Source organism: Nuphar pumila, chromosome 12, assembly GCF_984573655.1.
Source record: "Nuphar pumila chromosome 12, dmNupPumi1.hap1.1, whole genome shotgun sequence".
NCBI classification, from domain to species: Eukaryota; Viridiplantae; Streptophyta; class Magnoliopsida; order Nymphaeales; family Nymphaeaceae; genus Nuphar; species Nuphar pumila.
Window position 1 is genome coordinate 36,205,204 of NC_143260.1, and position 26,155 is coordinate 36,231,358.

At 37.8% G+C, this 26,155-nt stretch overlaps 1 protein-coding gene across 1 annotated transcript; it reads right to left on the reverse strand.

Moving 5' to 3' along the window:
* Positions 1-260: 260 nt before the first annotated feature.
* Positions 261-12,119, reverse strand: LOC149820692 (BRCT domain-containing protein At4g02110-like). The gene is made up of 9 exons (XM_089981845.1): positions 12,006-12,119; positions 11,437-11,541; positions 10,832-10,933; positions 7,680-7,764; positions 6,392-6,458; positions 6,011-6,055; positions 3,047-5,407; positions 1,368-1,584; positions 261-785 (listed from the first exon to the last, which is right to left on the reverse strand). The coding sequence occupies exons 1-9, from the start codon at positions 12,117-12,119 to the stop codon at positions 261-263; spliced, it is 3,621 nt and encodes a 1,206-aa protein (XP_089837971.1).
* Positions 12,120-26,155: the final 14,036 nt, after the last annotated feature.

The following is a 26,155-nucleotide window of genomic DNA, read 5'->3' on the forward strand; positions in this document are numbered from 1 at the left end:
GCATGAGTTTTTAGAACTCCCTTCTCCTTTCCATGAAAGACCTTTCTCTTCCATGGGAATGAAACAAACAGGGCGAGGGCCATATATACTTCTATGTGTAAATGGCGCTCATTTCCTAAAAAAAATCACCATTTTATTTTAATTTCCTAGAAAACATAAACAATTCCCATATTTTTACATTGTCTAAGATGATTCTTTTATAAAGGAGACAAGAAGGCTGATACAAGCAAGATAATCAGGCATCAATTTATACAAATAGATCATTTGTGTTTCAGAACAGAGCTCTTCTTGACAGAGGTACTGCTACATTTTAAACAAAACCAGTCATCCTCCGGAACAGATTTAAGAGGAGGATCACAGCAGTCAATATGCATTGCAACCCCACAACCTGCTTTGCCTGCATCATCCCCACAAATGAGCATTACTTCTCCTCTATCACCTGAATGGCAGACTGAGCACAGAATGTCATCTTCCTCTGGTGGCGCCTCAACAACCTCCTCAAGCTTCTTCAAAAGGTTTGCATGTGATTTTCCAGCAGCAGCTTGCATGTTGTAGAGGACATGGCGATCAAGGGAATTGCCGGGCTTACAGACAAATTCCACCAAATAGTCAGCAAGAACACATGGGACTTCATGGGCTATGAATTCCTGGATCCATGCATCGACGCGAGGCATGCCGGGGCTGACAATGACAAAGTCCACACCAGACCTAAGAAAACGGTGATAAGGAGGGGAGGTAGCTAGAATTGTCCCATCACCAGCCTTCACCACACGCTTCAGTGTGTCCTGCATATGACATGCTATTAGGAAACCACAACAGCAAGAAGAACAATGGGCATAAGATCATGAGTTAGTAAACTCTGTCATCTCAGTTCATTTACATCTTCTGTATCTTATTGGACAATATAAAACAAATAAAATGCTTGACAAATACTTCCAAAGTGTATTGTAATAATATGCTGAAAACATAAACATTTTACAGCATATCTTTTTATAGCCAATTGGAAGAATAAACAAATAAAACATATAATTGTGGGCACTGACCACGAACAACTATGGACATCTATTATTTGATCCAAAGGTGCTAGTTGGATTGCAACAATAGGGTTGTGTCAAATCATTTCACATGCTCTAACAGGCTAACAGCAATATTTTCCAATTAGTAGATGGAAATTCAACTACTTTGCTGTAAAACATAAGTGACAAGGTGCTAAATATTTTCATAATTTGTCAATCTAAAATTTTAGATTTTGATAGCCAGAAAAACAGTGTTTTCTACTAAGCAATCATGTCGAACAATAGCAGAACTGTGAAATCAGGCAAGTACAAAAAGAAAAGATAGTGTAGTGAGATGAGGCTGGTGCATACCAAAGATGGGACAATACACTCTCCATATATGATGATGTTCATTCCATAGAATGCACCATGCCCTGTCCTTTGCCTTAGTAGGCGCCATTTCCTTGGAGCTTCCAGGTTAATTGCACCATCCTCACTAAGACCATTCTTGTACCATTCAAAAGGTTCTTCTTCGATGAACTTTCCAGCCTGAGTACTGGCAGTCAGGTAATCAGATTTGAGTATCCACCTGAATTAATAGAGTTGTTAATTTCATAATTAACTATGAAGAATCTTACGCAGAGACCTATAATATCAAGCAACCAAATTGGAATTTCGAAAGTAGAATTGTGTTGCAAGGAACTCCAAGTTCTTTGATGGGGGACAACATTCACAAGAATAAACGAGCCAAGACAACCACCTATGTCACATGTAGGGGTGTCAACGGGTCGTGTTTACCCGGACCAAACCCTATAGGGTCCGGGTATGATGATAAATAAGCATACCCGATTAAGACCTGGCTCCAGACCCGAAGGTCTGATTAATACATGGACCTGTACAGTTTGTGAAATTTTATACCAGACCCAGGCCCGACCCAAGTCCAGATTGAGACCCGCAATTTTACAATGTAAAAATGATAAAAAAAATACTATTTTACCAGGTATGGCCTGAGTCTCGTTCAAGTAGTTCTTATCGAGTTCAGGTGTGGTTTCTCTTATGGTGGCTCTGATTAGATCAGGGTCCGGAACCGATACCATACCCGAAAATCAGGGCCAGGTGGGTCCAAACCAAACCCGACCAGTTGACACCCCTAGTCACATGGGGTACACCATATGGGTAGGGGTGTCAAAGGGTCGGATTTGGTTCGGACCCAGGTGGAACCAGACTCCGGACGCAGGTCTAATCGGGTCCACTATAAGAAAAACCATACCTAGACCCAATAATAATTACACGAACCAAACCCGGACCATACCTGATAAAACCATATTTTTTATCATTTTTACATTGAAAAATTGTGGGTCTTAATAGGAACTGAGGTCAGGTCCAGGTCTGGTACAAAATTTCACAAACTATACCCGGGTCCATGTATTAATCGGACCTTCGGGTCCGGACCCAGGTCTTAGTCGGGTCTTCTTATTTATCACCATACCCGGACGCTATAGGGTTTGTTTAGGATCGGGTCCAGGTAAACCAGGCCAGTTGACACCCCTAAGTATGGATATGGGGTATGACATGGGCATGAAGGGTACAATATGAAAAAATTTAAAAGGATGAATACAGAGGTAATTACACCTATATGATTGCAGAATTATGTTTCATTTTGCAAAATCATCTATATACGAAGTTATTAACCATCAACCATGAAGAAAAAATTCTAAAATATTTCAAAATTGTATACTTAATTAACAATTAATAATGAACAAGTATACAGTTACCAGGTAATAGACTTGATCTTATACACAGACCAGAAGTTGACCGGATCAGAAAATGAATAAAATGGGTTGGTTTAGGACCCAAACACAATTGACTTGTACCCAAAATTATTCAGTACCAATACTCGTGTCCACAAGTATGGCACAGGTATGGGGGCTTGCAGAAGTAACCATGGTATATAGATTGTTAGATATCATGAATTCATGATACTTCCATATCCAAAAAAAATCCAACATAGAATTTGTCAACTTCACATTATTGATATCAATGAAAGTTACCTTCCAGCAGCAGCTGCTGCAAAAAACTTCTCTGTTCTGCGGACAGGATCTGGGACAATAAAATGTGTGGCCTGGTAACACCAGTGATGAGAATCTCGACAAATTCTGCCACGAAGGCACTTAATGACCTGTTGAAATTCCTTTCTCTGAAAATGATGACCACTCAATATAAACCATTGAGGTTCAGATTGCCTACTTGTTGACATTTCGCCCCTTTTTGATACCACCATGTTTTCAGTGAGAATGTTAACATTATGTATATTCACTTGCTTAACTTTACACAAAATCTTCACATTATCAGCACTTTTCTGTTTATTTTCAGTAGACTGATTTTCCTTGTCTACATTGATCACATCAGTTTTATCTGCAACTTCACTTTTTCGCTTCAATTTGTTTGAAGACTTCTGCACTTTCAATTTACCATTCTTCCTGTCAACCCGCTGCACATTACTTGCATTTAAAGCCAGATTCATCTCAATATTTTTACTTCCTGCTCTTTCAAGTTCAGCATCATTCTGTACATTTATGTCCGTAAGTTTAGGCACATACTTCCCACTCTCAGGTTTCTCATTATCAGCATTCAGCTGTTTATTTTTAGTAGACTGATTTTCCTTATCTTCAGCCATCATGTCACTTTCATCCACTACTTCAGTTTTTTGCTTCAGTTTGTTCGAAGACTTCTGCACATTTGACTTATCATTCTTTCTGTCAACCTGCAGTGCACTACCAGTTGAAACCAAATCCATCTCAATGTTTTTCTTTCCTTTCATTGTTTCACGCACAGCATCATCTTGTCTTTCCTCCACACTGTTTGTAACTTGATTAATGGTATACCTCTCATGAGGAGACAAGTCATGTTTGGCTTTGTGGGGATTCCCAGTACTTAGACTAGATCTACTGATATAATTCTTCCTCCCTACAAACTTTTTGGTCATCCTGCTGGAAGAATTCTTAGAAGTATATCCCTTCATCTCATCATTTCCTATGTCAAGTGTTTCTGCACTACCACCATTTTGAAATTTTTCACATGAAAAGTTGTGATTATTACATGGAAATGCCTCGCCACCTTGATTAGGCTCTTTCGATTCATTATCTTGTCTGTTCAAAGAAATTGATGATCTACTCATATAGGAATTCCCACCTGCCCGATCAGACGGAAATTCAGATTCTATGCACCGTAATGACTTTGTGGGTGTCTTCTTGCAGTCCATTTCAAATAGGCTTTCACTTTTGGTAACGTATGTTTCTAAAGGAGCCATATTGGCAACATCCATCTTTTCATCTGACAATGTAGTCTGCACAGCATCCATATGAAGGCCAACAGGCATGACTTGTGAAGGTGAATCATTTGTCTCTGTGATAGGGCTTCTTGAAGATGCAAAGCCTCGCTTAACAGAATTTCTTCTGAAACTTAAGAATTTCTTTATGGATGGATCAGCCCGTCTATCTTCAGCAGTTTCTACAGGAGGATTTGTCAAAGGGTTGGATGCATTTTTTTCAGAATGATCAACCAAGAAAACAGATTCACCAACTATCCCATTGTAAGAACTTGCAGGCTCAGTCTCCAATGTTTTACGTTTAGTTGACTTTGCTTTAGTTTTGTCGAAATATTCTCCCCCTGGTGATGCAACACCATTGACTGACATAACACAAACTTGATTGGCAGTTAACAAATCCTTTTTATCAGAGATAAATTCTTCATTAATCTGTGGAACTTGCAACTCATCAAAGTTATTACTAATTTGATCCATCATTGAAGGTAAGAAGTTGCCATCCTTCATTATGTTTTTTCCATATGGACCTTGAGGAAGAATGTTTAACCTAGTTGAAGGCTCTTCTGGCAAAACTGAAGACTTCCTTAATGTTCTCCATGAGCAATTTTGTGCAGCAGTTCTCTTATCTGACGCATACTTTATTCCAGAAGATACTTTACGGAAATCATTAAAACCTGCACTTTCATCATAATCTGTAGTTCTAGCTCTTTCAAGGATGTGTTCCACAACAGTATCATTCCCTTCTACCAAAGAAGCTCCAATATTTTGATTGTCTAACATCTCATCAGGAACCCTACCATCTATAGCAGCTTTCTCAAGAGTATTTTTTCTTGGAGTAGACATCAAAGGAGCATTTGATAGTATTTTGTTAGGTGTGGATGATGAACCCTGAACTGCCGCAGCATTATACCGCATCTCAAATCCTTCACCAACTGCTATTGCATATCCAGATCTCTTATTTGTATTACTTCTCAAATTACTATTTTCTGCACCAACCTTTCTCCGTTCCATGGATGTAGCATGGCCCATCTTTTCAGTTTCTTCCTCAGAGTCCTGAGCTTCAGCATTCAGAATTTTCAACTCCCAGCTACTGCCATATCCAAAAAGTAAAATAGAAATAAATTTGGGAATAAACATGTACCAATTGGAAACGAGGGTATACTAATAAGAATACATTTTGGTACATGTTTCTCTACTAAAGCAATGTTCGACAAGAACCAATAACAAACACAAGAGATTTTTGCACCTAGCTACTCTGGAGGATGAAGATTAACAAAATCTTATAAAAGAAAAATGAAGAACAGAAAGTGCATTGATATTGAGAAAACATATCATTCTAGCTTCTTAAGAGCAGGAGGGATTAACAGTGACACAAATAAAAGAAATACTAGAACCATGAAAACATTATAACATGGCAGAGACAGATTTACAATTTCCTATGGACAACATAATTTAGTTTTGAGATTAAAAATTCAACCATTTCTGCAAGAAAACACATTCAATGACAATCATGTTGAATTAAAATTCATGAAATATATTACCACAAAATAATTGTAATTTAAGTTACCAAGGAGTATTGCCATGTTTATCAATAAATAGCTCACAACACCAACCAGAAACTATAAAAATGCCTCATAGAGAAAATGTATAGATCAGTATATAACATTTTCAGGAAACTTGAGTACCACACCTCTTACTATATTCATTTTCTGGAAGGATATCCCATGCTTTCAAACTGCAAGTTCAATGGTGTTTATTAGCAAAGAAGAAATAAGAAAGCACACAACTCCAACAATTAACAATTATACAAATAACAAAACCTCAAGGGTGCATTTGACATCCACAGATCTGAGGTGGCATGGGGGCACTGATGTGGCAGGGGCCCCATGCCAAGATCTGAGGTCTATCAAATAGGGGATCTTAAATTTCTTTATTTCAGGGATTTTGGATCCCTGAAATAAAGGGGAGTGAGGGCAAGATGCTCAGATCTTTGGTCCAACCATCAGAATATCTCGTCCTATCAGATCCATCAGGAGTCAAACCCTAAAGGGGCATATAGGGAACACTATACCTGTCCTCCAGCCAGCGATGATTAACCAGCTTAATTTCCAACTTCTTAGCCAGGTCATACTTTTCACCTGTCACCCAAAAAAAGCTCCTGCTAATTCAAATATTTGTTCCATGGGAGGCTCTTTAGAGTAGAAAAGTGCACAGAACGACAATAGTATGAAAAAACCTATAGAAAGGAAATTCAATCCTTATCATGTAAAATTGAGAAAGTCATCAAATGCAGCAAAAAAATTAGAAGAAACTCAAAATAAAAAGAAAAAAGAGTAAATCCATACTATTAAGTCCAACTTGTAGCATGGGATATACCCAGGAGCATAAGATTTGTGAAAACATGTTTTCCTACTTTTTTCTGTTGAAGACAACTGGGGATATTTTTGGGCATGCATACACATGGCTAATCTTATTAGCATGATATGAAAGATCCTAAGAAGTTCAAATAATCAGTTTCTTGGGGGAAAAAAAGAACAGGTGGAAGTCCTCAACTGGATATGCAACGATGATGAATAACAATTAGAAATTTCAATTAAAGTCCATGACAGGCAAACAATAGGCAAAACAAAGAAAATCCCCTTTATGCATCGAACATTATCACTCTCCACAGTACCACAAGTAGAAAGGATCAATGAGAATAACAATTTAGATTCTTTGACATAAGAGACACTTGAGAAAACATCAACATGAACGACAAAAGACCTAAGCAAAGAGATAATAGGGATACACGGATTCTCATAAAGTAGAAATCGAGGAAGTTAGAAACAAGGAGCCTTATGTGAAAATGCACAGGAAATATAAGAGGGGAAAAGCATGTGAATCACAAAAGATATAATATTAGAGAAATTGGAGATGAAAGCTCAAGTTTTTGGATAAACAAATACTCCTTAAGTTGCACTTCCCGAATCCACACAAGCTCTTGGGAAGTGCAGGATGGATGCTTCAAAGGATATGAAATAAAGCTCTTGAATCTATGACACATAGATAAGGATGTAGATATAGAGATGATGCCATTTTGGTGATTTTTTTCATTACAACTAACATACGAGGTGATGTGGTACAGGAGGAAAATGAACTGTCCAAAATACAATGCACAAGCTCCTTTAGTAAGAAGGATTTGCAGAAGGTAAAGATTTACAACAATCAAATGCAAGAAACATGCCACAAAGTACAATGCACAAGCTCCTTTCATAATAAAGATTTGAAGAAGATTAAGATTCACAAAAATCAAATGCAAGAAACATGCCACAAAGAAACATATACCTGAAGCTAGCATGCTTGAAAGAAAATAATCTCACCTTCAAATTTATAGCAAACAAGGTGGGTCACTTTGCCTGCTACCAAAGCCTTCATGAACTGAGCACCCATCAATTCTACCATTTTCTGAGAGAAATGAATACAATGGACCAGTCAATCGGTTTTTCACACCAACTTTGAATAAAAGATGAGATACTAGATTGACGGGCACAAAGACTCAACGCGATGGAGAATCGGGTTTGATTTATTTGTTAGGATGTTTTGCATGCATGACAACTTTTAGAACAATCACAAACCAGGATAAAATCAAATGTGCAATGTTACCTATACCAAGATTTAGGCTTGAAACATGTATAAGCATAACATGAGAAGTAAAAACACTTAAAAGGTATGCGGACACTACTACTGCAATTTTACCATGGCCCTTATAGCATTACTTTTGAGAGCAAATAAAAGCCTATATTCCATGTTTGATACCATTGTCTACCTGAAAACCAGAAATAGCCTTCAACAAATCCTAAGATTATTTCAGTTTTAAACAGCTGCTAAAATGACAAAAAGTTCTTTCAGTGCAACAGATCATAAAACTAAAAAATATCATGATATATTTCCCTTATTTGCAACAAAAATAGTACTGTTTGGCTCTCTTGTGACATGATGTTATTGTGACAAACGCATATTGAAGTTTCACCCTTTTAGAATGATATTTGGAGCTTCTTTGTCTTTGAATGGAAAACCTTAAATGCAATATTCAAGAAAATGATAGATTTGTGTGACTATAATTTGACTAAAGGACTCCTTCCCTGAGGAAAAGGACCTACATCATCAAGGGTTGAATTTTTTGTTAGCATGAAAAGCAATAGTGGGAGATTTAATATGTTAATTTTCGCCGAAAATACGATCACCTCTATGACGGTCTATAGAACATGGAGAATGAATATTCATTAAAGGCACATTTGACAACTCAAGACATCCTTCTCCATGAACAAATTCGTCATAAGACAGGTTTATCCAACAAACTCCAAGAAACTTTTTCGACTACTTTGATTTGAAAGAGGGACAATCATTTTGAAATCTGTGATAGAGAGAACTTGTTGGACAAAAAAATCAGATCTCTACTTTCTCCAGAAAAAACTATCAAAACTGAACACCTTTTCTGATGACAGATTTATTTGCATTTTGTTGGGTTCGAGAAAAATTAGTCGGCCACATCCTTTTTGTCCAAGTTCCTTCGTTTATACATTTTCTCTGGGCAATCAAACAGCCCCTAACAAAATCTCATCCCTCTAGCAAAACACGATAAGGATCCTAGGGACTTACTCAAGGTTGTAAGTAGTGTATTGTTACCCGTATCAGTCAGGCCAATAGTAACATTGTATCGTATCATAAATTTTTAATAAAAAATCAAAAATATCCAAAAAGTTCAGAAAAAATAATAAAAATTCTAAAAAAAATCATATCACATGAAATAATGATGAATTGCACAAAATACAACCATAAAATCACATATGAAGCATTTATGTCTCTATGAGCTCCATAAGACATCATCAAACATCAACTAATATAGAATCATAGATAATATTGCATGCATATCTCACAAGAACAATGCAAAATATTAAATATCTTGAACATTATGATGTATCCCAGCTAAATGATGTTTCAAAAGAGAGATACCACCTGAAAAAGAACTTTGGCAATAGTTGGACTCGATTCTTAATCAGTTTTCACTCACTAATCGAGTGCTCCATTGCCATGCTGGACCCTAAGATGTCATCTTCCCCCAAAACACTCAATAAGAAGCAAAGAATAGGGTTTTTTTACCTTAACCCACTTTCTTGAATAAAAAATTTGTATAAATGCATTCTCATTTGAAAAAATCGCGAAATTTTCCTCCCTTGCACACGAATCGGCTCTCAAATCGACTTCAAAAAACCTGGGGGGCCTGGATTCCCTTCTAACAACGTCTAGACATATAGAGAACTTGGCCCTCAACAAGCCTTTTAAATCCAAAACAAAAAAATTGAGTTTTGGGTCATTCGTACGATACGACCTAAATCATATGATACAGCACGATACATGTGGTGTATCGTACGATACACCCAATACGCGTATGTTACACTTGTATCACGATACAAGTGTGTATCGTATTGTAAACCCCAAAAGTAATGATGTGTATCATATTGTATCGTACAATACGGACAACCTTGGCCTTACTATGTGTAACACTTCAAAGTATGGAACAATGGCAAATGAAAACCTAAATAAATTTAACAATTGATTCAATCAAAATTTAAAGATTGCATGATACTGTAAAAAAAATCTCAACCTAATAACCCCCAAGTGTACCAATAATATGACAAGTTCTCTATCACAAAAAAACATTTGTAATATGGGTACGGCCAACTTTAGTTACATTGCTTTATGAATAGTACCAGGATACAGGCATGTACATGAAAATGGAGTATACTGTGTACATGCAAAACAATGCAAGATACATCAACTGTTCCATGAAGAAATGGATTCCAATATTAATATCAGCCTTTATGTAATGAACTAATTAAATTATTTAATACTTGCAATAGGTTCATTGTGTATAGCCAACATATCATGTGCAGCTAGAAAAAATAAATTTTAATTATGGGTGAGATTTATGCTATTTGTATGTGTTTTTCATATGCCTTTAAAGCTAGACCAGACTTGATGGTACCATGAGAGAAATTGTACTTCATTTTGAAGAAAATTCTTGGCTAAGAGAAGCTATTAAGAAAGCTCTCTCTATGGCATTTCTTTCTTCTTATGCAATAGTGTATTGAATAATTTGAATTATACATGACCATCATTCCCTGGTAACCAAACTTTCAGACCTATGGCTTTTTAGTTTTACCTGCAACTCCACCATTTCATATGTATCATAAATTGTCAGTAAACCACTGAGGTCAGGAGTGTTTTTATGTGTGCTGTGAATGCATTCTAGCATCTAAAAGAGACTCGTTGAATACTTTTTCTGCATTCAATTCTTAGTTGCCTTCAGAACCCTTCATTGGCTGTCTGAAAGCGCACATTTTACCCTCTAAAATGATAATACGTACCAAAAATAATAATAATAATCTTGGCATTCGTAAAGTTAAAATACCATATTGCACCCATGTGGATCACCTACACAGTTCAAAATGTGCAAGGAACAGCAGCATACCATAATATCATATCGTTCTTGCTTCTGATAACCAGTCAAACAAATGCACATTGACTTAGCACGTGGGATCCCATTCAAATCTTTGACAGGCCTATATAAAATCTGTCAACAAAAAAAAAAAACAGTATCCAGTATATAACACATAAACCAACTCAGTTGTTCAGCTAAGATTTAAATAACCAAATAGGGCTCAAACGGTTTAAAAACCATTGGTGAAAAAGAGAAAGCATAACAGGCATAATTTGCTTTCCAGTTTCCAAAATTGACAGGAAAATGAGACCCAATAAAAGCTCTAGCACCCTTAATTGGAATCCATGCAGGAGCATGGAAATCTTTTTCAGACGATCATCCTAGCATAAAAAGGAACACATGAGTGCCCACCACCCAGCATTCCTATTATCCTCCAAAAAATCGTTTTTTTCTCTTTCTTTTTGGAACAACACATGTTTTTATAATTCTTTTATTTGTTTGTTTGTTTGTGCGTGTGTGTGTGTGTGTGCGCGCGCGCGCATGTCTCTGGGAGGGTGTTTGCCTGTGAATAAAAGAACACGTATACCAAAATGAAAAACTCCTGATAGGTGAAAGGGAAAGAAAGAAAAACATACACGAGTAGCATCAGCAAGCTCCCCAAAATCCATGCTATCCTCGACCCACAACTCTGTAACAACAATTTTCCTGTCACGCCACGCACGAATGCATACTGGATCATCCTGTGAGTCACGAAAATATTAGATGGTGAAAACTCATTCACGCAGATACCCGCGATTAGTGGCACAAATAAAAACGTTCCCCAACACCTAACCATTTTTTTCATATCATGTCTACAGATATTCCGATTAGAGCATAAAACGAGCAGAACATCAAATTGGAGAACAAATCGATCTCTCGCGCAAGCAATCTGGTCTTCCAAACAAAAAATCAAGCTCAGAAAACGCTCAGGAAGAGGGGCGGAAGACGTACGCAAGTGAGGTCATGCACAATGACATGCGTACAACTCGAATCATACCGCCCGACATTGACTCCCCCGCACTTCACAAGCTCGTGCCGGCACTGCAATCACAGATTCAGACACCGATTAGCGCGTGCAGACGACAAGATCTTGGCAAAAATCTTCTACTAATTTCAGATAAAAAAAAATTAGAGCATAATAAGATGAAGGGAGGAGAGCATTTACCAGGGCTTCACCGGGAGGATCGAACCCGAAGAGAACGAATCGCACGCCGAGGAAGACAGACCCCGAAGGATCTGAATCGTGGCTGTCGGAAAATGCAGACTGGCGCTCCGGCATTTACCCTAATTTTTTGAGGGTTGGGATGATTAGATGAAAACCCTAGAAGAACAGGTCGCTTGTTGTTGCGAATCTTGCGATCATCTGTTACTAGAGAGAGAGAGGATGATGACGACGTCGTTTGCAGATCGATTTGAATCTGAATTTTGTGGCGGGAGAGATGAAGCGGCAAAATGCCGATCTGAATTGCAACTTGCAAAGATATCAGTGCTTGACAATTTGATAATCTTGAAAATAATCTACCATCTATTAATTCGCCGCGTGTAAAGTTAACAAAAATATTCCCCTCAAAAATTCTCGTACCGTTTGCTGAGTCAGAAACATACTGCCGCTCTTGACTTTTGGACCGATCCGGTTTCGTGGTGTTTCTGGATATGGGAAGGATCGATTGGAGAAGCTATTGTTGGGTACATGCAGTTAGGTTAGGGCTGAAAACGGATCGGATATAGTCAGATATTTGATCCGAGTTTGACATGTTTTTTTCGGATATGGTTCCATAAGTAAGATCCAAATGTATATTCTGTTCGAATTTGGATCTGTTTAATCAGATTATTTTCACATCCGGGCAACATTTGGATCAGAATTTTAAGTCGGATCTATAATTGATCTGATTCAAGATCCTGCTTGATTATACTTTTTAAATGTAAATATTTTTTCTGGATCCAGTATTAGGACATGTATTTTGGATCCAGATTCAACCTTACCTCCTTGGATCTGATTTTGATCCCGATTGGGTTCAATATATGTTATTTACATTTCGGTTTCAGATCTGGCAGATCCGCCCCAAATCGAACACATTTGTACTCCTACATGCAATGTTGCAAAGTGTCGGTGATATTATGCATATATACAGGAAAAACATATATTATTGGGGCATCAAAACATTGTAACGTTATTTTTTATTTTTTTTTAAGGCAAGCTGGGGTCATAGTGACAAACGTTAAAAACGGCAAAATCTCATTTTTGAAAAACTCGTGAGAAATTGAAAAATTATCATAAATCGTGCATTTTTTTGGCAAAATCTCGACAGTAAAAAATAAATTAAAATATATGAAAAATATTAGTAAGAAATATTTAAAAAAAAATACATTTTTTTCATGAAAAATAGCCGTTTAAAACGTAAATGCTGTGTTTAAATCGCCGTACTTATGTTTTTTCGTAAATCTCGCAAGAAATTGCCGCTTTAAACATTCAGACAATTTCTTACTATATTGTCACTATGGCTTGGGTTAGGCAGACCCCTACAAGTTATTGTTCAACGTATCACTGGGGTTTTGAACCTGCAACGACCTTGCCACAGGAAGGCGTGCACTCACAGCTCCTACCAACCAGGCAGAGCTCCCATTGGTAAACTTTGTGAGGTATTGTTTATGCTTGTTTGGTAGTAGCTGTTAGTGCACATCACCATGTGTTTGGACGTTGCAAGTTCAAAACCCAATTGTATGTTGTGTAGCTGGTGGGGGTCTGCCTAACCCAAGCTTGCCTTTCAAAAAAAAAATGTTACCATTTTATCACTATATTTATGTTATCATATCTACATAATTCATTAAATTATTGACCTAATTTTTTTTAAAGACATTGTGGTTAGGCAAACCCTACCAGTTATACAACTATACCATTGGGTTTTGAACCTGCAACATGCTAACGCGTCGTAGCTGCTCCTATGAGACAACCGGAGCCCCTGTTGGTATTGACTGGATTGTACACTACATTGCAAATTTAGGGCAGGAAAACAAGAGGCTCACAAGCCAAATACAAACAACAGCTTCAACTTAGCTTGGCTTGTAGTCCTCAGCTTTTAGAGGTGGACCGCGTAAGGCAGGGTGGTAATGCAGCCTAACCCGGGGTTTTCCTTGCTTTAGCTAGGGTTTCTTGTCATGAAAAAAATAAAAAAACTTGACTTGTATAGGCTCATTAACTAGGTTAACTTTCATTAGATCAGTACTGCAGTCATTTTTTATTTTTTGGATGGGATCCTTACACCACAACAAAGCAGTGGATTAGCGACGACCACATTTCGTAGCTAACAGACTTAGCGATGGATTAGCGACGATTAGGCGACGGTATGCTTACGTCGCGATTTTTTTGCTGCTAACTGTCGACGGAATAACTTTGTCGCTAGGTCCGTCGCTAATTGCGATGGAATAACGAGTGATGTATTCTGTCGCCAATCCGTCGGTACTAAACGGCGACCTCGGCTTGGCGACGGATTTACGTCTGTCACTAAGTTGTCGCTAGATTTATATGCATAGCGACGGATGTTTCTGTCGCTAATCCGTCGTAAACACGAAAAAAAATAAAAAAAAATAAAAAATAAATACCGAGAACGGTACAATTTATATTTCTTGTACAATTTATATTTCTTGTAAATAAAAAACAAACTACACAAAAAAATCCATATAAAAAGAATCTACAATAATTAATCGTTCCACCTTAAAATTAACAAGTTTAATTATTTACAATTCAGCAATTACAATTAGAAAAAAAATAGAACTTCTTCAACACAGTTCTCTAATCATCGTCAAGATTTTGTGCGTCTTCTTGTTCATTGCCTTTATCTGTCCCTTCAGTTCCGCTACGCTGATTATCGCTAAAAACCTACACAAGAAAAGAACAGTCAGTATTGATAAACAAAATCTAATGAAATAAATTACACAATATATGTGATTCTATCATGTGCTCATATGTGTTCTAAGGCAATAAAAAAACTTTATATGTGATTCTATCATGCTCATATGTGCTTTAAGGCAGGAAAAAAACTCTATATGTGATTCTATCATGAATTATATGTGTTTTAAGGCATTAAAAAAAATTTATATGTGATTATATCATGCTCAGATGAGTTCTAAGGCAGTTAGAAAAACTCTATATGTGATTCTACATTCTCATATGTGCTTTAAGACAGGAAAAAAGCTATATATGTGATTCGATCATGCTCGTATGTGTGCTAAGGCAGTCAAAAAATTAAATATGTGATTATAGCATGCTCATATATGTTCTAAGGCAGACAGAAAAACTCTATATGTGATTCTATCATACTCATATGTGCTCTAAGGCAGGCAAAAAAAAAACTTTATATGTGATTCTATCATGAATGATATATGTTCTATGGCAGTAAAAAAACTCTATATGTGATTTTGGCATGCTCATATGTGTTTTAAGGTAGTCAAAAAACTGAATATATGATTATAACATGCTCATATGTGTTCTCAGGCAGTCAAAAAACTGAATATGTGATTATAGCATGCTCATATGTGTTCTAAGGCAGTCAAAAAAACTTTATATGTGATTCTATCATGCTCATATGTGCACTAAGGCAGGCAAAAAACTTTATATGTGATTATAGGATGCTCATATGTGCTCTAAGGCAGGCAAAAAACTCTATATGTGATTCTATCATGCTCATATGTGTTTTAAGGCAGGCAAAAAGTTATATATGTGATTCGATTATTCTCATATGTGTTCTAAGGCAGACAAAAAACTAAATATGTGATTATACCTGAGAGGGACCTGCAATCAAAGATCCCCTGTTAAACACAAGATTGTTGATCTCATCTCAGAGAAAGGGGGCGATGGTGTCATGGAAGTAGTCATTCATTGTGTCCTTAATGATCTGGCGTACATCATTACCGGAAAGAATAAGTTGCTGCTTGGAGCTTATGTCGGCGAAAGAAGTCTGTGAGTCGTAACTGGAAGAAGCAATAACTGGTGAAGTGTTCATATTACTCACAAACCCGAACACGCGACCTTTTTTGGGTTCACCTACTGCAGTCACTCATGATGGATGCTGAGTAGCGTCGTCGCCATATCGTTCTACCATTTGTTGCTCATATGCCTCCTACAAAATAATATTTAAAGTATGCATTAATAATTAATGATAACATTATGTATTGCAATGATTATTAATAAAAATAAATACATATTGTTGTCGTTCTCGCCTTCTCTGATACGAAGACTCCCGTGGTCTTTCATTTATGTGTTTCAACAAAAACATTCTTATATGGTACAATGCCTCCTTTTTCTACTTCCTGCGAAGTTAAAGGGCAAAAGATTTAGTTCACAACTTTGCAACAATACTTATAAAATTAGTATTTTATATATTGATGAGTTACCATTTTCTTCAGGTGGCTCCCAAAATTCTTAGATTCACCTGTGTGTAGATAGGCTTCGGGCATTTTCGCTCAATTTTGTGTAGCCTTCGCAGAGCGATTTCGAAATGCATCTCTCGGTCACTTATCGCACATTTCATCCCAATAATCTCTCCAGATAGTAATAGAGTCATGACCCTTCTACTGTAGTGGATCATCTATTACGCCAGATGCTTTTTTTGTTGCAGTCTTCATATTGTGCAGCATGTCTGCAAATCGATTGGCAGCCACCTTCTGCCACACCTTCTTGCATCATTTTCTTCCGCCGTAGTTGCGAAGCGATTCGAAGCCTATAAATATTTTCAGAAAGTTAGTAGACATTACTTAAAAAAATTAAATATGAAACACATTAACTATGAGGAACAACTATATACTGTGAATGAGGACCACAATCTGTCTAACACCTCCTTTGGGTACTCTTTTCATTGAGCAACTGGTCCTGGTTAAAGAAGTAATTCATAATTTCCCGTATTACTTCTTGTGGCTCAAACCTCGTGTTGCTCATGAATTGGTACACAGTAAATATCAATATAACATATTTATAAGATATGCAATAATTAAAAACGAAATACTTACGGTCGATCGATTATCGATATACACTATTCGAATGAGTCTTCTTGTGCAAGACTAAGAAGACCCTGTTTTCTGTGTTGGCTAATGACTTGTGTGATCAACTGGTGTAGGTGGGTACTGTACAGGCGAAACATCATCTGTAAAAAAATACGTTAGAAATTCTCAAAATGCGCATTTGAACTAATCAAGCATCCAATTAGTTAAATGATATACCTATCACAGGAGCCCGTGAAGATGAAGGTTGGGCCTGACAACTACTAGATGAGCGACCACTGTAACCTCCACGAACCATATTCTAACAAATAACATATGCAATACAATACATTCAAATAATTCACATCAAGTATTATAATATATTCAAGTCATTCGCATCAAGTATTAAACAATTCAAATCATTCGCATCAAGTATTGCAATACATTCAAATAATTCGCAACAAGTATTACAATACATTCAAATCATTCATATCAGGTACTGCAATGCATTCAAGTCATTCATATCAAGCATTGCAATGCATTCAAATCATTCGCATCAAGTATTACAATGCATTCAAATAATTCAAATCATTCACATCAAGTATTGCAATAATTCTAATTATTCATTGCATAAATTATAATACATTTAAATAATTCAAATCAATCACATCAAGTATTGCAATGCATTCGAATCATTCTTATCAAGTATTACAATACATTCAAATAATTCAAATCATTCACATCAAGTATTACAATGCATTCAAATAATTTGTATCAAGTATTACAATACATTCAAATAAAAATTTTAATCATTCACATCAAGTATTGCAATACAACTCATTCATTCGCATCAAGTATTATAATACATTCAAATAATTCAAATCATTCGCATCAAGTATTGCAGTGCATTCGAATCATTCGTATCAAGTATTATAATACATTCAAATAATTCAAATCATTTACATCAAGTATTGCAATACAACTCATTCATTCGCATCAAGTATTACAATACATTCAAATAATTCAAATCATTCACATCAAGTATTGCAATGCATTCGAATCATTCGTATCAAGTATTACAATACATTCAAATAATTTAAATCATTTACATTAAGTATTGCAATACAACTCATTCATTCGCATCAAGTATTACAATACATTCAAATCATTCACATAAAGTATTACAATGCATTCGAATAATTCGTATCAAGTATTATAATACATTAAAATAAAATTTTTAATCATTAACATCAAGTATTACAATACAACTCATTCATTCGCATCAAGTATTACAATACATTCAAATAATTCACATCAAGTATTGCAATGCATTTAAGTAGAGGTTTGTATTACAAGATTTTGCTCACTAGCTTGAGAATTCTTCCTCGTCACTTGTTTGATTTTTTTTTTCTTCTTCTTCTTTTTCTTCATTGTTTACTCATCCACTTGGTATATCATTTGGATCACATTCTTCTATGAATGTTTCATCGGCCAATGGAGATATGACATGCATATCATGCGCAACATCGTGACCATAAGCGAAGCCATAGACATCATCTGATTGATAGTAATCGTTGTCTTCAACTAACTCGTCTTCTTGTAACTGATCATACTTAGGGTATAGTTTGGACTTCATCTTGCAAACTGCCTACCATTCATTTCTATCTGACTTTTTTAATACTCAGATATGAAGTATAATAAACTTGTTGAGCTTGCGAGGCTAATATGAATGATTCATATGTTCCAAACCTGGATTTATGATTCACCTCCACAATGCCTGAAGCTTTGTCGAGTCTTGTTGCAGTTGGATCAAACCAATGACACTTGAATAAAGTTACCCTGTTATTTATGTCTAAGTAAGTCAACTCCATTATTTCATCTATAACACCATAGTAATCATGTTCATTTTCAACGTAGTTGCTACCTTTGACACACACGCCAATATTCATCGTTGATTTGTTTATACCGTAATCTTTTGTATGAAATCGGTAACTATTTACGATGTACCCGTTGTAGCATTGCACAACTTTGGTCGGACAATTTTCTAAATCACATATTCCTTGATCTTTAACATCACCATGGCGGACCTACGCACATACATAAACAATGATTGTGATCACGATCAATTAAGTAACTTCGTGTTGTTTATAAGTACAAAATTTATGTTAGCTTCTTTACCAACTGTTTCAACCACTCCACAAACTTAGTTTCACGTTCTTTTTGTATTTCTGCATCAGTGAGATGTGAAACCTCTCTTTGCAACTCTAGATAAAATCGTCTGCAAACCACAAATACTTATATTACTGAGCCATGTATCCACATATAGAACATAAAAGGATTTATAATTGTGTTGCGTCTACATATACTTACTCGATGTATGGGCCGATTGCTGAGCAATTAAAAAGAATATAGATGTGTGTTGCGTCTTGCTCTCGATCTGTCAAGAGCTTTGATCGGCAACTACCAAATGCATGCCCAAGTGGTTGAAATATCGACAGCTTGTCAGCTACAGTTACTTGTTCTCCATCATCGTTACAGGGCGGGCATGTGTAACGTGTTGGAATATGAGGTTCAAAGTACATATATGAGAATTTTGTAATCTCTTCTAAGGTGTACACCTCACAAATAGAGCCTTCTACTCTTGCTTTATTACAACCCTTTTTTTTTGAGGTCGAACATGCATCTGACAAAAATATACATTTCAAATTTTAAATATCTGTCATTAAAGAGACAAATATAAAAAAATATATACCTTTCAAATGGGTACATCTATCGATATTGCACAAGGCCACCAACCCTTAGTTCATATGGCAAATGTATGATTAAATGTTCTATAACATCGAAAAATGCTGGCGAAAATATATATTTTTAGCAGACAAACAGTGGTGATGACAGAGTTCTCGAGATTCTTTACTTCTGATACTACGACCTCCGATACGCACAATGTTCTGAAAAATCCGCTCAACTCAGACAATACCCCACATATAGGTTTGTCTAATATATCATGGAATGCTAGGGGTATCAATCGTTGCATAAAGATATGACAATCATGGCTCTTCAACCCATATAACTGTTCATCGTCAATCTTCACAGCCCGAGTAATATTAGAGACATATTCATTTGGAAATGTCAATTGTCTCAACCATTGACATACATGTTTTATTTGATCAGGTCCGAGCACATACTTTGCCTTTGGTTTCAGTACTTTGCCATTATACTCTTTGAGTTCCAATTCTGGTCTTTTACATATTAATTTTAAATCCATACGGGTTTTTGAATTATCCTTCGTTTTTCCTTTAACATTCATTACTGTATTGAACACATTATCAAACATATTTTTCTCCATATGCATCACATCCAAATTATGTTGTATCAATAGGGTCGGGCAATACCGTAGTTCCCCCAAAATAGATTTCTTCGTCCAATTGTGATCCTTTCCAAATCCACAGAAGTTTGTAGAACTGCGGGCATCTGTTAATACATATAAAAAGTATCACAATCTTCTTAGAATCTCTATGCCAGACAATCTTGAGGATGAACCTTTCGTTTCAGTTATGCCTGCTTTAAACACATTCTTTTGTCGTCGGAACGGATGGTCGCTGGGTAGAAATCCACGATGGCACTCAAACCAGCAAGGCTTCCTTCCATGCCTCAATCTAAAAGCTTTGGAATCCTTCATGCAGTACGGACATGACAACCTCCCATGTGTGCTCCAACCAGATAATATACCATATGCAAAGAAGTCACTAATTGTTCATAGAACAATGGCCTACATGTTGAAATTTTGTTTTTTGTAGGCATCATACGTGGTAACATCGTCATCCCACAGTACTTTTAGTTCATCAATCAATGGCCTTAAATATATATCAAGATTTTGGCCAGGTGAGGTCGGACCAGGGATCAACAAAGACAAGAAAAGATTTGGACGTTTCATATACAAGCTTGGTGGAAGGTTGTATGGAGTTACAAATACTGGCCATCATGAGTATAAAGTTGATCTACCCCAAAATGGATTAAATCTATTTGTACATAGACCGAGTCTAACATTTCGCACTTCCATTATGAAGTTCTGATGAGTACGATTAAAGTGCTTCAAAGCTTCAGCGTCAACAGGATGCGTGATCTTGTTTTCATCGTGTCGAACTTTATTTTCATGTCATCTCATGTGTTTAGCTGTCCTTGAAGACATATACAATTGCTGCAATCTAGGAGTGATAGGAAAGTAGCGGAACGACTTGTATGAAACTTCCTTTGACCTCGTACTACCATTGTCTCTTGTCTTTGGCTTTAACTGAGGATGCCCACACGACGGGCATGATATGTTGTTTTTCTGCTTCTTGAAATACAACATGCAGTGATTTGGACAAGCATCAATCTTTTTGTAACCCATACCTAGAGCGTTGACCATAACTTTCGCAGGATAGAAATTTTGTGAAAAATTCTCATCTTTGGGCAACATTTTCTTCACAATCATGCACAAACGGTCAAAACATGATTGACTCAAATTATACTCGGACTTCAAATTCATTACTTGAAGAACTGCAGACAAGATAGCGTGACTCTCGCAACCATTCCAAAGTGGCTCATCGGCATCTCTAAGTAAATCATAAAATCTACTAGCTGCATCGTTTGGTGATTCTTCATCTACGACAGTTCTTACATCACTAGAACTCATAGCAGAACCCAGTTTTGTTTCTGCAGCATCAAATATCAAATCCGTATATGAATTATCGTACACCATATTCACCCGTGCATCAAAATCGCTTCTAAATTATTCTCTATGAAACGTCTAGTTATGATAATCACTCACAAAACCCTTCCTATATAGGTGATGTTTAACGCTGTAAGGTTCAACAAATTGATTATTCTTACAAATCTTGCAGGGACACATAATCTGACATGTGGGATCCACTCTACTGACACTTGTCATTGCAAATTCAATAAAACTTCCAACAACATCCATATATTCATGTGGTAACTCATTGTTCGCTATCCTACGGTACATCAATTCACAGTTTGCAGTCATTTTCTTATGATGTTACGAATAATAGCCTAACGAATTAAAAGAGAACAATCAGAATGCTACGATGAAGAAAATATCAAATTTATCATGCAATATATGATGTCATACAATAACAAGAATTTTGATACATGCATTGGTAACTTAATATTTTCATGTGCAAACTATTAATGACACAATACAATCATTTAAAGCATGCTTTCATTATACAATTTCACATGAAAGTCATAATCAAATTGAAAGTAACTACATGCAAGCATGAATACAATTACATTAAACATTGCAATACATCGTAATTATTCATATCAAACAAATGACAAACATGTACCTGCAACAAACACACTTTAATATCTCACTAACTACTATCATGCCTAACATGGACTCCGTACTCAAAAAATAAGAACACTTTCATATTCATACATTAAAATCATGCTCAACATGATCTCCGAACTCCAACAAAGCAACCCTAAATATTAACAACTAAGTGAGTGTGTGAACAATAAAGTGTTACATCTAATAAATTAAATAACATGTGATACACTTGCATCACTTACTCACCATAGGTATTTACCCGATTTACATTGTTTTTGTCACTTACTTACCACAGGTGGCTGAGCTCGAGTTGATTCTGTTGAAAAATTTACACAAAAAATGTTGTTTTAAAATGAAGTCACAAAAAAAAAACTGTTCTGGCAAGGGGTCGACTCCCCTGCTGTTCCGGCAGGGGGTCGACCCCCTTACGGAACATAGGGGGTTAACTGACCCCCTGTTTGGGCAGGGGGTCGACCCCCAGCCTTTCTGCCAGTGAGTCGACCCCCTGCTGGAACATCAGGGGGTTGCCTGCCTGCCTGAGTAGGCAGAGGGTCGACCCCCTGCCGAGGTCGACCCCCCTGCCGAAAAACGCGGGGGGTCGTTTACCTGTCTCCGGGCGGCGGGGCTTGCGGACGGTGGGACCAACGAACGGCGGGAGTGGGACCGGCGAACGACGAACGACGGGAGTGGGCAAACGACAGGAGCGGCGAACGGCAGGAGCAGCGAAAGAAGAAAAGGAAAAACTGTTTGAGATTAGGGTTATTCGATAATTAGTGATGAATTAATTCCGTCGCTAAGCCAACATAAATCAAATTTACGAAACGAGCATCGGACTATATTTCGTCGCCCAGTTTGTTGCTAATTAGCGACAGAACAACTTTTGTCGCAAACGTTGTCGCCAAATGGTGCAGCCGTAACGACAAAACAATATGTCGCAAAGCCGTCGCTAATTAGCGACAGACTTGACGACGAACTATATTCCGTCGCTATTTTCGTAAGCTTCGTTCTTTATATCGACGAATGTTTTTCGCTCGTTAATCCGTCGCTAACTAGCGACAAAAATATTCCGTCGCTAAAGTCTGTCGCTAACAACGTATTTTCTTGTAGTGTTACTACCCCAGATTGGTTCTTTCAAGGGAGTGCATATGAACATTGTAATGTTTTGATTATTTATGATACCTGGTAGGGGTTTACCTAATCTCAGCTGGACTTAAAAAAAAAACTATATGAGTGAGCTCACTGGCGTAGCTAGGATTCATGTGAGGGGGGGCAAATAGGGGTGTAGCAAAAAAAATTTTTTTGTGTGATAGACGGGGGTTCGGGGTAGTGCCTCCGCATTTTTTTTAGATAAAATAAAAAATGGCTATAATTATTAATAAAAATCTATTTCATATAGACAAATCAAACTATTTGCTGCAGTTAAGGCTGGGTTGAGCTACAAACATGGATACAAATCTATTTCATATGGAATCAGGGTTGGGCTAGGACTGGGCTTTAAAAAAAAAATAACTGTTTCGGGAGGCAGGAATGGGCTGCCCCCCCCCCCCCTAGCTACGCCTTTGAGTGAGCTAATTTGAGTTTGGCTTAGTAGGGTTATAGTTAAATTTATATTATTTTCATCTTTGTGTATTTTTTATTTTTAACAAGCCAGCTCAAACTCAGCCCATTTAGCTCAGACTAGCCAAGAACTGAAACTCGGCTTGGCTCTCCCACATGCACAAGCTTGAGCACCCTCTCTATGGTTTGTTCGGCTCATTTATCAGCCCTAGCTGCAATTTAAAGTGTATCTTGTCATGAGGGAATGATTCATTGTGATTCAATCGATCAAATCCGTCACACAGAGTTAAGTTGTGCATTAGTGTTAGAGTCCTATCATTTATCCAACGATGGTACCACACAAGCACATACATGCATGTGTGATTGCTCATACACATGAAAGGTGAGTTCAAATCGAGGAGTAGAGGTGCATGTATATATGGGTGAAAATTAGTCGAGCATGACCCAATGCCCAATAGGCCCTATATATAAACCTAAAGATGTCCTTGATCGTATTGAGACCCTAACTCGAATAAGCTTAGTTTGTGCTCGATTTGTTTAAGCTAAACGTGTTTCTTATGACATTGCTCACCAACTACATGAGCCAAACATGAATGAGTTCATGATGAGCCGAGCCACAAGCAGCATGGTTTGCTTCCTAACCCTACTCTTTGTCCCCCTTCTGTCAGGTTAGTGATTCACAAAGTCATATCTAGTATTTGGCTGCCTTTTCCCTTGGCATGAGATCTACCACCTATGTCACATGGTTTGTGTGCCTCTTTGGTGATATGAGTTGGGCGCACATTTACTTATTGGGATGATTAAGAACATATATAAATATCATTTTAGTAATTGTAGTTTTTTTTATAATTTATGATAATGCACCATTAAAATATTTGCACATATATATTTTTTTTCCTTTGGTGTAGATTAAAAGTTTCCTAAAAGGAATCTCAGTCTCAAGCTTGTGTAAGGAGTTGAGATCATAGTTGCTTTAGCACTCAATACACCTTTGCCTATCACACATAAAGCGTAGAATATCATATATAAGCATGAAACGTGTGTTGGGATTCATGAACAAAAGTAATAAATATTTAAGAAACTCATCTCAATTACTTGAAGGAAGAACGCGCACCAATTTACACAGCAACGTTTTTCTATTACATCATGAATGAATATGAAGCTCATGGCTATTAGCATTTTTATTTAAAGGCAAGATGGGGGTTAGGCAGACCCCTAGGGCCCTACCAGCTATACAACTACACCATTGGGTTTTGAACCTGCAACGTCCCAACACAAGGTGACGTGAACGGGCTGCTTCTACCAGACAAGGGGAGTGTAAAACCCCCTCCGGCAAAGTCGTCGGACGGGATAGACATTAAAAAATTTTAAAAAATTAAAATAAAAAAATAAAATAAAAAAAGAAGTGCGGTTTCCCCCAAAGGGGAAACCGCGTAACGAGTGGGGGTGAGGATAAACCTCACCCCCCATAATCCGCGGGAGGAGGGGGCGAGGTTATCCTCACCCCTCACCCTGCGTGAGGGTTATAAAAACCCCACGCAGGGTCTCCTTCTGCACCCCACACAGAGAGTCAGAGAGAGAGGGAGAGAGAGAGAAGGCTTACCGACGGTGGCGACTGCGGCAACGGCGGCAAGGTGAGTGCCTTCCTCCCCTTCTCCAACTTCTTCTTCTTCGTTCTTTCTTCCTGTTGGGAACTTAGAGGGCCGGCAGCCATGGCTGCCGGCGAGTTACAATTTTAAAAAAAGGAAAAAAAAACACACACAGAGAAAGAGGGAGGGGTCGGCTGACCCTATGGCGACAGACTCCGACGGCCGGCCCCGAGGCCGGCCCAGACAGGTGGGTGGAGAGAGAGGGTCGGCAGGGGCTGACCCTCTGCACCAGTGATCGGAAGGGGTTGTGCCCCTTCCGCCCTTTTTATTTGGGGGGACCGGTTCGGTCTGGGTGCGACCCAGACCGAGCCCTCCGGTCTGGGTCGCGCCCAGACTAAGTATTTAAAAAAAAAGGGTTTGGTTCGGACTGGGTGCGACCCAGACCGAACCGGGTCGGTCCGGGTCGCACCCAGACCGAACCGGGTTAAGTGAATTGGGTGAACCGGTTCGGGTCGATCTGGTTCAAGCCGAACCGGTTCCAGCTGAATCGGTTCGGGTCGAACCGGTTCCAGCTGAATCGGTTCGGGTCGAACCGGTTCCAGCTGAACCGGTTCAGGGCGAACCGGCTCAAGCCGAACCGGTTCAGGATGAACCGGTTCGGGTTGAACCGGTTCAGGCCAAACCGGGTTCGGTTATTTCGGATTCAGATCGAACCGGTTCAGACCGAATCGGGTCTGAACCGACCCGGTTGAACCAAGGTCCAAACCAAACCTTTCAGATCTGGATCTGGGTTTTTCAGTTCGGACCCAATTCAATCTGGACCTATCTCATATCCAGATCAACCAGGTCCATATCTCACTGGAT